The sequence below is a fragment of the Alternaria postmessia genome (genome assembly GCF_024291825.1).
Source record: "Alternaria postmessia strain BMP 2775 chromosome Unknown scaffold_58, whole genome shotgun sequence".
Taxonomy (NCBI): domain Eukaryota; kingdom Fungi; phylum Ascomycota; class Dothideomycetes; order Pleosporales; family Pleosporaceae; genus Alternaria; species Alternaria postmessia.
The window spans coordinates 134,241-148,057 of NW_026260131.1; the positions used below are offsets into that span (position 1 = coordinate 134,241).

At 50.7% G+C, this 13,817-nt stretch overlaps 8 protein-coding genes across 8 annotated transcripts; 6 read left to right on the forward strand and 2 right to left on the reverse strand.

Moving 5' to 3' along the window:
* Positions 1-521: 521 nt before the first annotated feature.
* On the reverse strand, positions 522-1,688 carry J4E82_007924 (uncharacterized protein; the record flags this gene model as incomplete). The annotated part of the gene is made up of 2 exons (XM_051734165.1): positions 522-1,426; positions 1,478-1,688. 2 exons carry the CDS (start codon positions 1,686-1,688, stop codon positions 522-524), a joined length of 1,116 nt encoding a protein of 371 aa, XP_051586105.1.
* A 186-nt stretch (positions 1,689-1,874) lies between these two features.
* J4E82_007925 (uncharacterized protein) lies at positions 1,875-2,453 on the forward strand (the record flags this gene model as incomplete). The annotated part of the gene is made up of 1 exon (XM_051734166.1): positions 1,875-2,453. The coding sequence occupies one exon, from the start codon at positions 1,875-1,877 to the stop codon at positions 2,451-2,453; it is 579 nt and encodes a 192-aa protein (XP_051586106.1).
* A 1,946-nt stretch (positions 2,454-4,399) lies between these two features.
* On the forward strand, positions 4,400-4,983 carry J4E82_007926 (uncharacterized protein; the record flags this gene model as incomplete). Its single annotated transcript, XM_051734167.1, has 2 exons — positions 4,400-4,837; positions 4,894-4,983. 2 exons carry the CDS (start codon positions 4,400-4,402, stop codon positions 4,981-4,983), a joined length of 528 nt encoding a protein of 175 aa, XP_051586107.1.
* Positions 4,984-5,111: 128 nt separating this feature from the next.
* On the reverse strand, positions 5,112-5,772 carry J4E82_007927 (uncharacterized protein; the record flags this gene model as incomplete). The annotated part of the gene is made up of 2 exons (XM_051734168.1): positions 5,112-5,496; positions 5,546-5,772. 2 exons carry the CDS (start codon positions 5,770-5,772, stop codon positions 5,112-5,114), a joined length of 612 nt encoding a protein of 203 aa, XP_051586108.1.
* A 776-nt stretch (positions 5,773-6,548) lies between these two features.
* J4E82_007928 (uncharacterized protein) lies at positions 6,549-7,376 on the forward strand (the record flags this gene model as incomplete). The annotated part of the gene is made up of 2 exons (XM_051734169.1): positions 6,549-6,684; positions 6,736-7,376. The coding sequence occupies 2 exons, from the start codon at positions 6,549-6,551 to the stop codon at positions 7,374-7,376; spliced, it is 777 nt and encodes a 258-aa protein (XP_051586109.1).
* A 205-nt stretch (positions 7,377-7,581) lies between these two features.
* J4E82_007929 (uncharacterized protein) lies at positions 7,582-9,471 on the forward strand (the record flags this gene model as incomplete). The annotated part of the gene is made up of 1 exon (XM_051734170.1): positions 7,582-9,471. The coding sequence occupies one exon, from the start codon at positions 7,582-7,584 to the stop codon at positions 9,469-9,471; it is 1,890 nt and encodes a 629-aa protein (XP_051586110.1).
* Positions 9,472-10,077: 606 nt separating this feature from the next.
* On the forward strand, positions 10,078-10,743 carry J4E82_007930 (uncharacterized protein; the record flags this gene model as incomplete). Its single annotated transcript, XM_051734171.1, has 1 exon — positions 10,078-10,743. One exon carries the CDS (start codon positions 10,078-10,080, stop codon positions 10,741-10,743), a length of 666 nt encoding a protein of 221 aa, XP_051586111.1.
* A 391-nt stretch (positions 10,744-11,134) lies between these two features.
* On the forward strand, positions 11,135-12,193 carry J4E82_007931 (uncharacterized protein; the record flags this gene model as incomplete). The annotated part of the gene is made up of 1 exon (XM_051734172.1): positions 11,135-12,193. The coding sequence occupies one exon, from the start codon at positions 11,135-11,137 to the stop codon at positions 12,191-12,193; it is 1,059 nt and encodes a 352-aa protein (XP_051586112.1).
* Between the last annotated feature and the right edge of the window lie 1,624 nt (positions 12,194-13,817).

Consider the following 13,817-nt stretch of genomic DNA (forward strand, 5'->3'; position numbering starts at 1 on the left):
AATGCTAGTATGAGCGACTAGTAAGATGGAATATCAAAGGACTTCCCGATTAATAAAGGAAGTTTCTCTGTAAGAGGGAGCCTTGTTGTCGTAATAGTATCGAATACGATCTTGGTCGTTTGCTCCACGTTGTCTCCAGCGCTTATATGTGAACCGGGTTAGGATCAAGGCAACAGCTGATTGTCGTGGAGAGAGAGGACGCGGACAAATACAGAAAAAGACGGTGAGGTGAAAGAAGTAGAAGTGTACTTGGGAAGGTGGATTCCAGTGCAAAAAAAGTTTGCCAGCGCATGAAGTAAGAGATAACGAGCATGAAGACATCGAATAGACTGGATGAGCTTTTGGAACGAGGACCCGAGACCCTATCAGACGCCGTAGGCTATATCAGAGGATCGTCAGGCAAAGCAGACCCTGTTTTTGACTCCCAAGACTGTGCTACGCAAGCGGTTATGGTATATTACTCCAATAAACGCCGCCCATCCATCTCCATATGCAAAAGCTTCCCAAGGTCAACTTCAACACTAAACTCGTCCCCTTGCCCGTGTTGCGCGTGCTTTAGGTTTCGCTTTCGCCTTCTTTGGCTTAGGCACCTCCTCTTCTTCCTCCTCCTCCTCAGAATCTCCAATATCCTCCTCGTCAAGATCCATCTCCTCGTCTTCACTCTCTACCTTGGCCTTCTTCTTTGAGCTCGCGCTCTTCTTCTGTTTCTTGCGATTAGCTTCAAACGCCTCCTCTGATGGCTCCTCCATGGGCGTCGAGCGCTTTGAACCTCGCGACTTGGGCGCATACTTGGCCTCTAGCGAATCGAAGAAGTTGCCCGCTCTTGCCTTCTGGCGTCCCTGTATCAGAGCTGCTAGACCTGCCATGTCGTCTGTGCCGCTCTTCTTGCCCTTTGGCTTCGCCTTGGTCTTGCCGTTTGTGGCCCCTGATGCTTCCTTCTTGGCTTGTTTCTTGTCAAAGTCTTCGCGCCGCTTCTTCTCCGCATCCTTGGCTTTCTGACGGGTGTCGTCTGTCTCGGCATCGTACGCAGGGTACGAGCTGACGTTTCCGTTTTCGATCTCCTCGTCTAGGATCTGCCTGAACCGGTCGTCGTCTTCGAGGATGTCGGACAGCATGACGAGATCGTACACTTTGTTCAGGTTGCCCTTGACCTTCTTGAACGCCTTGACTAGATCGCGGCGTTCCTCCTCGCTGCCCTTGTATTCATTTGCGACGTTGTTGATCGCCTCCTCATTGACGACGTTCTCGAACTGCTCCCGGTAAAACTTCAGCCAGTTGAAGTCATCATCATCCTCCATTGTCTCGGCTGTGCTGCCCGTGAGGTCATAGCGCTTGCGTCGGCGGTCGTCTGAGAGTACGGCATATGCGAATGCGATTTCTTGAAAGGCCTTGTTGGCGGCTTCTTTCTCATCAGGTGCTGCCTTGTCTGGGAAAAGTTCAGCGATGCCATGTTGACCTGTCTAGTAAGAAGACTTACCCGGGTGGCACTTGAGCGCCATTTTGCGATATGCCTTCTTCACCTCGTCGGCGGTAGCTTCCACCTCGAGTCCCAGCACCTCATACGGGTCGATCGCAGGCGGGCCATCTTCTTCATCCATGTCGTTCTCGCCTTCGCTCTCGTCATTGTTTACAAAGTCGTCCTCTGTGTGCTCCTCGGGCGTCTGTTCTTTCTTCTGTTTCCGTGCCATATTGTTGAGCTATGATGTAGATGTAAAGTTGGTGCAAGTACTGACGGTTGACGCCTGAGTGAGAACGCGACGCGACCGACCGCTATCCCCGGACTTAACACGGAGCTAAACAGTCAGACCCACTCCCTACCGTCACTTTTGGCCAGAACGCCAATTACATCACCTTCACTTTCTTCACCCTCCAAAATGCAAGCGCAAGTCGACTACGATACAGGTCCCGTGCGTACCTGGGACGGCCCGGTGCCGCCAGCTCAAGGCGCAGATCCCAACGACCATCTACAATACATGCGACTGGCCCTTGACCAAGCCCAAGAGTCACCACCAAAACCATCAAACTTCCGTGTTGGCGCCTTGTTAGTCGATGCAGATACCGGGGCCATCCTTTCTCGCGGCTACACTCTAGAGTGTGAAGGAAACACGCATGCAGAGCAATGTTGTCTCCTGAAGCTCGCCCAAGCACATGGTCTGCCTGAAGAGCGAGTTGGCGAAGCTTTGCCGTCAAACACTGTCATCTACACTACCATGGAGCCTTGTAACCTTCGGTTAAGTGGCAACCTGCCCTGTGCAGATCGCATCATTCGCACAAGAGGGGCAAATGGAGAGCAGAAGATTAAAAAGGTGTATCTAGGGGTCAAAGAGCCGGAGAAGTTTGTTGGCGAGAACGAGGGGCGGAAGAAGCTGGAGGAGCATGGTATCGAATGTATACATGTACCTGGGTTGGAAGAGAGGATATTGAGTGTTGCTACTGCTGGCCATGAGCAGTAAGAATGACCGACTTGGGAATGGTATTAAAGATATAGACGTAGAACCTAACAGTCGAAATAGGTGCAAACGATGCGTAGATTATATAGCATCGACCCTCAACTGTTGCTTTGCTTCCCCCTTTGACCTCCTGCTCCTACGCTCTCAAGTTCTCCAACTCCATATCCGCGACTTGTGCCCGTTGCCGTCGATCCTTCGCTTTCCCTCTCCCGGTACTTTTCATCTTCAACCCCATCTCGTACTTGAACCGCTTCCACCTAGTTTTACGGATCTCTGACGGCCTGACACTGCCTGATAGCCGGACTTGCGTCTTCTTGGATGATGTTGATTGCGTCGCCTTAACAGATGATCTCTGCGCTGCCTCCATGGTTTGTTGATCAGCCGCATCGTATTCGATAGCCATGGGGCTGACGGCCAACAGCGAGATAAATAGTGATGCGAAGCGACTTTGTTGCTTTGTAGCTGTTACTGAACTCGTAGGATCTGAGGTCGTTCGCTTGTTTGAGGTTGTTGATCTGGTTTTGAACGTGGTATGGTGCTTCGACGTCGTTTCATTCCATGTTCGCGACTTGAACACGACGCCTGATTTTGATGCGCTTGTTCTGCGTTTGTGTATTGTTGTCTGTGTCAAGACGCGCTGGTCTCTAGATTTGCCTGATGGCGACGAGCTGCTGGCCATTTGTGATGCTCATACGGGTAATGGACGTAGTGCGGCCGTGTTGGTCTTGGTCGCGGAGTAGGATGCCTGACTTGGAGAGCAGTTGTGTCAGGAAAGACGGGCAAACAGAGTTGATAGTAGCAATAGCAATCGAGAACGAGATTAGAACTGAATGAGTTTAGAAATGCGCTTCAAGAATGCGCTCAGATATCAGTGAGCTGTAGCTTAATCGCCGACTCCACGCGACAGGCCATCATGCTGTCTCATAAACCTTTCCAACTAGATAGCATCTTTCGTTTAGCACTTTACCAGGCGTCCAGTCAGACAGTAACGAAATGAGAATTTCCTTCTTCGGTAGCTTGGGGCTGAACATCCCTGTCCAAGAGGATCAGCCCTGCGTAAGCAAGACATAGCTAAGGTGTGAAGGCGGACGAAGTTTAGCCCATTTCATGTTCATAGGAGCTGCTTCATCTAAGAAGCGTCTTGTGTGATGGCCAAGCGACGTTGGCTGGCTGGTCGCAACGCCTCATGTCATGATTGAGAGCGCAAAAATAGATTGTGGCTTGAGCTGTGCCGCGCGCTTTATGTTACATAGCTAGGCCTACCGATAGAGAAGCTCAACGGAGCTTCTAAAGACATTTATAACCCGCGCTCTGCGATGCGAAAGTATCGTATGCGTCAAGCAAACGCGACCGCCAGGAGGAAGGTGCACATCAGGGTAGGGCAGTCAAGCCGACGCGTATATCTGGGACACAGCTACCTAGTAACGCGAACGCGCTGCAAAGAATGGAATTACACAGAAAAGGGTTCAGAAGGTACTATCTCTAGAATTCAACGTTAACGGCCACCGGCACTCGGGACAACCCATCCCCTACCCCGCTAAAACCCGCGTACCTCAGCCCCCGACCCGAAACGATCGCCTGGCGCAAATCTCACCTAGTAGACCTATTGCGTCATGACTTTTTCGCATCGAACAAATGCCATCACCAGTATCGATCAACACCCAAATTGCGTGACCCAGACCACATTAGACCACTTTATAACCATCTGTCTCATAATGACGCAGTGCCAAAAACATGTGGTTGGCTAAAGCAGACAATAAGAAAACGCCTCATGTGCAGTACATAGCCAGAATACATGCCTATAATAACCGTTCCATCCAACTTGCTCTAAAACCTCTACAATGCTATCTTACATCCGCCCATTCGCAACACAAACCACAAGCCAAACCCTACGTACCATTTCCAAACCGACCTTCACATCCAGCATATCAAAAATCACAGCCGCAAAAATGTCCACCGGAAACCTCAACATCGAAACCAAAGACGTGAAAACCGCCCCGGGTGTCAAGCTCTCAGAAGAACAAAACAAAATCGTAGGCTCCGTCCTCGACCTCTTCGCCGGTCGCCCGTCCCTTCCTAAACTGCGCCTATGGCGTGACGACGCTACTTTCACAGACCCCATTACCATCGCTGAGGGCCGCGACAAGTACTCGGCACAATGGTATGGACTGCAATCGGCATTCAGCGAGATTGAGCGCTTGAACCACCAGGTCAAGGATGCGGGGAACCCTATTCTGATGGATTTGAGGACAAGATATGTGATCAAGGGACTGGGAAAAGAGCAGTTGATTCAGAGTGAGGTGGCTATCCATTTGGATGCAGAGGGCAAGATTGCAAAGGTTGAGGATAAGTGGGATGGCAAGTTGCCGGATAGCAGTATTGCTAACGTAAGTCACTCCACATGGAGTTCTTGTTGGGATAGTTATGCTAACGTTTTGTACAGGCTTTCCGACACTTGAACGCTGTTACTGTACCCAAGTTTGTTGGTGTACCGAAGAATGATGAGGAGGACAGGCAGAGGGGAAACCAGTAGTTATATCCTTGTGTAAATCGAGTAGTCTAGCGCCGAGTACATTAACGTACTGCGTAAACTCGTAATTCGTAAATCATTACAACATGTATCATGTCTTTTATCGTGCTCTTTTTACATCGTTCCTCTCCTCATGCGCCATGGAACATCCTGCCCAAGGCTAGGTGTAGGAACAGTCCGACAACGCCAGCGCCTACACCTAGCACTTTCAGCCTCGGTGCTCCTGCAACGATCAATATTGTGCCGCATCCTCCTTGCTCCGCTCTGGGTAGATCAGGTCCGTCCATTGTGATTGTAGCGTAGAAGCCGCCTTGCACTGTAGCTGGGTTCTGGTATACGGTCGTTTGGGGAGGCGGTTGAGCGTACACGATTGCCGTTTGCTGCTGGGGGTACACAGTTACGGTCGTGACCTGTGCGACGTTTACCGCGCCTCCACATTGGTTTCCGCTTGGACAGCAGCCAATGAGTCCGTTGGAGTTGCCGGGTACGGCGCATTCGTAGCCTGATGGACAGCACCTGAGTCTGATCAGCAGGAGCTATGCCATCTTCAAGCAACCCTACTTACCAACTAGGCTGGTTGACATTGCTGCAGCTCACTGACGCGGATGAAGGACACCAGTTTGCATCTTGCGCTACGACTGATTGGCCTTCTGGGTTTACGATATATACGGCGCCGGAGAATGGCGCATTGTTCGAGATTTGCTGTGGTATAGCTTCAGGCTTTGCGATGGGTTCAGCGACACACAATGCCAACGTCGCGACGACCAGGCTCCATGGCGCAAAGGATATCATAGTGCTAGTAGTCGCAAAGGCTGGCGGAAAGAGCTATCGGGTGCGACCAAGGTCTCCAGTGACGAACAACAAGGAATAGAGAGATATGCTGCTGGATTAGTATTGCGACGAAAAGGCACAGCTTCAGAAAGACGAGAGATCAAAAATCAGCAGTCAGTCGGGCGCATACCGGGCTGCTACCCTGCCCTTAAGACTGACCGGATTACCTTGGAAGCTTCCTCTAGAGAGCTGGGATAGCTCCACAAGCTTGCTGCATGTTGGGCTAGCTCGTCATGGACAGCTTCATGCCGGCCTAGTGGGGAGGCGCACTATTGGTAGCCTCGACGGCACCGAGGTCTAGTTCGCGGTAAAGTGGTCCGACTTAGCTGCTTTTTGCAAAGGCTCACATTCGGGCATCATGGCAAAACGGCGGTGTTGAGGTGTGATGGGGCTGCAGTGGCCGGGTGGCCCTTGTGAACGATGCTTGCTGCCCATCTTCCGATCATGTTTGCTGGCAGTGGAGAGTAGGGCGAGGTTACTGGGCGTCAGCAGTGCGCAGCGAAAGCCTTGATTGCTTCCCTGCAATTGCACAAGCCACACTTCTTGGGAGCGGCTGCATCGGATGCCATCGCGTGTTGAGGTGCATGAGGATAGCTGCACATGCGCCGATCTTCCGAAGGACTGGGATCGGCTTAGTCAGACCTTTCATGGGCACGTGATCACGCAGTGGTGGCGATCTGTCGCGTCGCGTCTCTTATGCTTTCATCCCACCTTGTGCATTGGTAACACAATATGACATGTCAACGCAGGCATCATCGCGTCCTTATCGGTTATACCCCGCATATTGTTTTAAAGCATCACCTACATACAATACATGGGTGAAGCTTACAGCTGCAGATGTGCAGGCTCTTCGTTCTGAGAAGGAGTTCCAAGGTAGTAGTAGTTCTGATCAGTGTCATAGCTGTTGCTGAGATACTTGAGCAGCGCAGCGCGGCCTGTACTTCCACCTCAACCACCCCATCCGATATGTCCGCATCGTCGGGGTCGTAGTAGCCATCGACGAGATCAATCTCAGATACACAGCTCTCACCATCGATGATGGAAGCGGCGCGACCATCGAGCTGAAGATCGTGCGAATACCCCCCGTTGAGCAGAACCCCGTAGACACGTCCTCGAACACAAAGGTCAGCAATCTGAACATCGTCAGCCGATTGGGCATCTTCGAAGTCGTAGTAGACGATCAGCCACTAGATATAGGCTCTGTCGTCAAGGCAAAATGCACGATATCAGAGTTCAGAGGCAACAAGCAGCTCGAACTGCAGCGCATCTCAGTCATCACGACGACTGACGAAGAAGCACGAGCATGGGCCGAAACCGCTGCGTTTAAGCAGACGGTCCTGTCGCGCCCATGGCATATCTCGTCAGCCGAGCACAAGCAGATTAAGCACAAGATAAAGTCAGATGAGAAGAAGGAACGGGAATATGAAAGGCGCAAGGCGGAGTACGAGGTCAAGAAGGAGGAACATAGACTGGCGAGGGAGGCATATTATGCGCAAAGAGAAAAGAAGCTTGAGGCGCGACGCCGAAAGGAGGAGGTCATGCTGAATTCTGGTGCTTTGATATGAGATGCTGAGTGACCGCCAACACGCCGACGTTGCTGAATGGGTGCGGGGTTGTGGTGGCGCAGCGCGTCGCTTCAGCCTGATCAAGTACGCTGGACGTTTGTCGTCCATCTCATCTTCTCACCCTACGCATAGCTTCTCTACCGCTCCGAACAGACTGGAGCCGGCCAGGATCGAATGAGCGCCACACAGCTTGCACACTAAAGCCATGGATGACATCAGCGTAATCACGCAACGCTTCGATAACCTCTTACATGAATCTACCGATCAGGCTGAGAGCCCGTCAACATCACAAGATGCGCAACCACTGCAATATGACAGAATACCACGGGGTCGCAGCATCAGGGTCCTTGATCTGGCTCCCGGCACATGGGACGAACCTGTCAATTGTTCCCTAAGAACAGTTCATTTGGATGATGACGACCCTCGCTACGAAGCGATCTCATACGCCTGGGGCGATCACAACGATCGGAAGCCAGTTATCTGCAATGGATACGCCATCACCACAACACGCAGTCTGTTCGAGGCTCTTCAGCGCTTCCGACACGTCAATACCACAAGGACGCTCTGGGCCGATGCACTGTGTATAAACCAAGCCGATGGCGACGAAAAAACACTACAGGTGCGGCTGATGAGTTATATCTACACAAAAGCTGTTCGGGTACTTGTGTGGCTGCAACACGATGATGATCGAATAGTCCAGGATTCCTTAAATGCCATATGCCGATTTGTATCTGAAGAAAATGGCTTTGGTACATTTGGAGGCTCGGATAATGTACTGAAACCGACGCCCAATATAATGTATCGGTGGCTCGATGTAGACGTCACTACCGTTAGCGAAATGGAGTCCTCCGAAGTTACTGATGTCGCTATTGATGCTCTGCAACTTGTCTGCAGCTCACCTTGGTTTAGTCGGGGATGGGTAGTCCAGGAAGTGGCATTAAGCACTTCGGCGTCAGTGTTTTGGGGTCACAGTGAAATCGACTTTGATTGGCTGGGTATCGCGGTTTACTGTGTCATCGACATAGATGCTTCCAGGTTAAGCCTAGAAATGGGCTATTGCCAATCTCTCTCTTCGGTGTGGAGCAATGCACGTCGCTCCCGTGGTCTACGGCAATCTCTTTTCAATTTGATTGCATTAACCAGCGGCTTCATATTCGGTGAGCCAAAGGACAGAATCTACGGGCTACTGGGGTTGAAAACATTCGAGTGCGATCTCGCAGATGGTCAATCTTTCATTGACCCCGACTATAATATTACGACTATGGAATGCTATCGCAGGGTTGCAGCAAAACTTCTCACTGAGTGGCACGACTTTAGGCCACTTTCCTGGATGCGCTCCGTTCCACAGTCAGCTGAAGACTGGCCATCATGGGTGCCGGACTGGTATCAAGACTTCAAATCCTCGTTTGCGGGGTTTGAACATACGGACTATCAAAAGGAAGATATCTCGGATCATATTCAAGTATCAGAAACGAGTCTTGGTGGAGTTCAGTGCATCGAAATCTCAGGTTTCAAGGTTGACACGATAAACCGAGAAATCAAAGAATATGTCACCTTGTTAGATTTCGACGACGACGATGACGTTCGTTCCGTGTTGGAAGCATTTCAAGCCTTGCTTCGCCGCTTGGAGCACATATATGGCCAACAGTGTCTTGCGTTCACCTTTGGCAACTCCCAAAGGTATCTACCGCTAGATGCTGTCCGTATTATGAATCTTTCAAGCGAATACGGCGCATTCTTGAAGAGAGATTTTGTCCAAGACATCTATTCGCCGACTGGATCATGGGTAGATGACGAAGACGATTCCTTCGTACCGAGCGCGGACAGATTCGTTAGCAGGTGCTCTCGTGATGCAACTGATCGTTGCCTTTTCATTACTAGCACGGAAATGTTAGGCATTGGTCCTCACGCCATGATACCAGGCGACGTCGTGGTCATGTTACACGGTGCCGAGGTACCCTTCGTTCTCAGGCCTGTGGACAACGGTCTCTGGAGGCTTATAGGCGAATGCTACCTCTACGACGTCAACGAAGGTCGCGTTCATCGAGAATGGAAAGAGAAAGGTAGCGTGTCTGAGAAGTTCACTATCTGCTGAATCGCCGACACGTCAAGTACCGGATAATCGCCTTACTTTCCGTTCGCATCGACGGCTTCCAGCTTGCCTACTCGCGTATGCGTCGGGAAGTCCAGTCGACGCCTTGCGATAGGCAAATAATACGCAATCAGATACGAACAAACGATTTCATTGATCCGAAGTCGACATCTTCAAGCCGTAGATGATGTGCACGACCAGTAGTTTCGCTTGAAGGAGAGACCAACTGGCCTCTCTGGTAGCACCTGCTTTGTACGTTGGTCCACTACGGTCCCCCAAAATCAATTTCTGCTCCTTGGTTGTATGCTTATGTTACGTTGAAGAGGCATGAGTAATGTATCTCATCAACCCTTAAAGACTGTGATTGTGAGAGAGTGCGACATCACTGCATATCAAAGAGTTTGCTCGGTGTTTGAATCTAACGAGGCAGCAGACTCCAAGAGATGATTCACCATGTTCCAAGATTGCTTCTTTGGGCTTTGAAGATTGATGATAGCATGCGGAAAGCAAGGAAAACTGCGAATGACTATTTACAGCAAACACAAGCGTCCTTAAAAGCTACGCACATCATCTGGATCTAACACTGCACAAGCTTCCCATCTTTGAACCATGAGCGACACCAGAGCCGAATCGCTCACGAAGAAACTCAGGAAGGAATTTGGTTACGTACCAGCATGGAAAGTCTCGACAACACAGCAATGTCTTGACGCCCACCATACACACTGGCTCATCAAGCGAATTTATTGTGGGTCGGCCGACGACTACAACAGATTCCGTCCACTTGCTAAGATGGTACATCGAGCATGCAAGAAGGAAATTGGCGAGCTTCCAGAAGTCACAGAAGATATGATCAAACATTGGATTTCGGTGAATGTCATGGATGACACTGAAATCAAGGCAAAATACCAATTGCTTTATGATGAGGCGAATCCTAATATGCGGAAAGCGAAGAAGCTATTAGCCGAGCTGAGGCGGGACGAAGGAGGCTGCATCACGGTCGGTGAAGTGCAGGTAATGAGGTGGTTTGAGAGGGGGTTCGACAAGGAAGCTATCGTGCCCAAATACAAGAATCGCATAAAAGAGGCAACGCTTTTCAGTCGCGCGGAAGCTTTACGGTTTCGCTTACAAGAGGAGCTCAAGTCTACTGAGGTGGCATCAGTACCTGAACTGCTGGGCCATTTCCGTGAGAATCTCGATGATAACGCAATCATTCGTCACTATCAGGACATGATATCCCAAGACCCTGAAGGAGGAGTTGCACCGGCGGCAGTTTGATAGCCTGCTGGCGCAGCAAAGTGAACATACCTGGTGGAGATAAAACGCGTCTCGATGGAAGATGATTTATTTAGCATGGAAGTGAAAGTCAGGTAGTAAACATTGCATCCAATTCACTCGAGAAAAATATGATTATACCTTGATCAGCCTAGCGGCAGAGATCTATCACTTTCCCAATCCGCGCCCACATATATCCCACGAAGACTCCTCCAACCATTTGGCACAGAGTGTCTCTATATCACACTTCTTGATTAGAATTATACAAGTGCCCAAAGCCGACAAGTATATCCGCGAATTCCACCCCGCGCTGAAGTTCCAAGCTCAAGCCCAGACTGCGACTCTTGCGCTCGACCCTCTGCACAACTGCAGACTACCAAAAGACAAAATCGTCATGGCCGACCACGGCGCAGGTCCTGCAGCATCCCAGCTCAAACGCATCCCGCTGGGTGACTGGAGCCGTACCGAGTATCTTTACATCCAACTGCAGAGTGAACTGCTCCTTGCCGTTGCATGTCTGCCCGTCACCCCCCGCCATCTTATCGACGACGCGGCTCAGTTTATTGGTTACCGCAATTACTTCAAGTCCACCGACGCTGCGACCCGCGATTACCCGAGCGAGACAGGTAATGGTGTTGTGAAAGGCACCCAGGCCTTTTTCGACAAGCGCGACGAGCTATCTGGATCCGTCATGTGGGCCCTTCGACAGAAGAGTCTAGCAGTTGTCAACGAAGACTCTGTACCGAGTTTCGACAGCGTTCAAGTTACGCCTGATATGTTACAAGATTATCGTCAGATTCGCGAACGCCTTGGCTTCGACACATACTTGTATGATCCAAAGTTGTGGCCTGAACTCTGGGCATTCCTCCAAGACGCCGCTCGTAACCAGTTTCCTGAATTCAGCGGAGATGCTACCCAGGCTGGTTCCGCACAAGATGTCGGTAACAATGGCGACGTGGACGTCGACATGTATTCCAATCCCACCGTCGCACCCGGTCCTGTCAATGACACGGCAGCCACATCGGACCACGGCCCAGCAGATGGGGATGAGATGCCTGGTGCCGATGCTGACGCGGATGAGGAAGGGGACGCCGAAGACAACACTGAAGACGACGAAGACGACGAGGACTCGGGAGCGGCCCGGCCAGCAGCCCAGCCAGCGACCCGCCAAGGCCCAGATGACTTCGTACTAGAGACGGGAACTGTCCGGTGCACTGAGTGGTCGAAGGAGACAAACTCGCGATGCAAGCGACATGCAGACAACGAGAACGAAGACCGCCGGACGTGGAGATGTCACAACCATGATCCGGTGAGGAAGGCCAAAATCAAGGCTGATCGTTTGGCGAGGAACCGCGCGGCGAAGGCGGGAAAGAAAGGAAAGATGGCGAAGAAAGCTGGAGTAACGAAGCCAAAACAGCAGAAGAAGAATGCGGGCAAGAAATCAGCAAAGTGAGAGCGTACGAGAGCATGCGGGAGATGCACTTGGGAAGCTGATATTGGTGGACGAAGAAGAAACAGTTCGGCCACATAACAAGTCTTCAGAGTGAGCGTTTTGAAGGGAAGTACGACACGTGTGGGCAGAGCCAGCTTTCGAGCTACTTTGCACAATTCAGGACGGAAAAGTTTTTGAAGAAGGCAAATTTGGCCGGATAATACAACGTACAGGAAAGACATCGGCAGTGCCTGAAGACTGGAGTAAGGCATTACGGAGATGATTTAGTGAGGCGTTCATGGTGCATCAGGTGTTCTGCGGAAGGTATTTCAAGGTTACTGTGTTAACCAGCTTGCTGTTCCAGTAGCAGTCCCTGTATCATAGCTTAATGGCTTTAATGACTTGTCACTCATCGAATCTTCTGCCTATTTATCTGTGTGCATATGGACGAATTGCTGTCCGTTCAGGCGGGTGAATTTGCTTTTGCGCACAGTGCCCGGACGTAGGGATGAAAGGCTGAGAAGAAATGACGTTGACGTTTATAGCACGCTATGACATCATCCCGTGTTGCGGATGCGTCGAGCTATCAGCTATCGCGCTGCGCGTACCATACACCCGGAAGCTTACAAGTGGTCCAGACGGGCTTAGATGTGGCATTCTCTGTATCTTCGTACGAAGATATAATTCTTGCAGGTGCGATGCGACAGCAACTTTGATCCAAACCTATTAACAGCAGCAACGCTGGCAGACACAACATATAACTTCACGATGCTTGGAAGCAAACGGCCAGGATTCCTAATACACCAAGTCGTGCATCTCTAATAGGACGTTGACTCTGTTGACTTTGGTGGTATCTGTGATAGGTATGACTATCCAACGGAGACGATGCTCTAGTCGTAGTTCAGAAGCAACCAGATTCTTCCTAAATTTCTGCTTTTAAACGACTGCACGCAGCTTGTACTGTGACAAAAGAGGAAGCGAAGATGAGCGTTGAAATGTATCGAGGCGCAGTCGATGTGAGGCTCGGCACAAGCCAGTGTCCTGGTGCTATCGGAGCGAGGAAGGGCTAAGCGCGGCCAGTCTTGCTTGTAAGCGTAAGATTCAGGGTCATGGCTACCGTGTTGGCATCAGGTTATCAAGCTACCATGGTACCGTCAACTCCCTTACCGTAAGTACCCTTCGTCTTCGTTAGTCTCCTAATTATCCGCAAACTAACACCTTTTCTCCTCAGATACGTTTTTTTCACATCGTCTCGCAAACTCACCAGCTTCACATCGATTCAGTTACCAATAAAGTAAATGCGCGGAAAGCCCCACTCACCTACCGGCAATTCGGAGCTATGATGGACATGGAATGGGAACGAGTTTCATGGCGTCGCTACGCAGCGCACTTCTCGCTGTGCGTATTGACAGTCTACATCTCCAATCTCATTACGGAAACACCTTTCCCTACAGCCATGATCTGGGGCGGCGCGCCTTATATCGGTCTCATCGTTTCGCTCGCTACCCAGTTTGGGCCACCAGGTGTTCCCGCGTCGCAGATGTATTGCTCCATCACAGCTGTCATGCTATTGTATCTTGACAAAGCTGCGACCGCTCTCGGCAAGGCCGCTGAACCAAGTTTTGACAACACTGGAATTCAACAT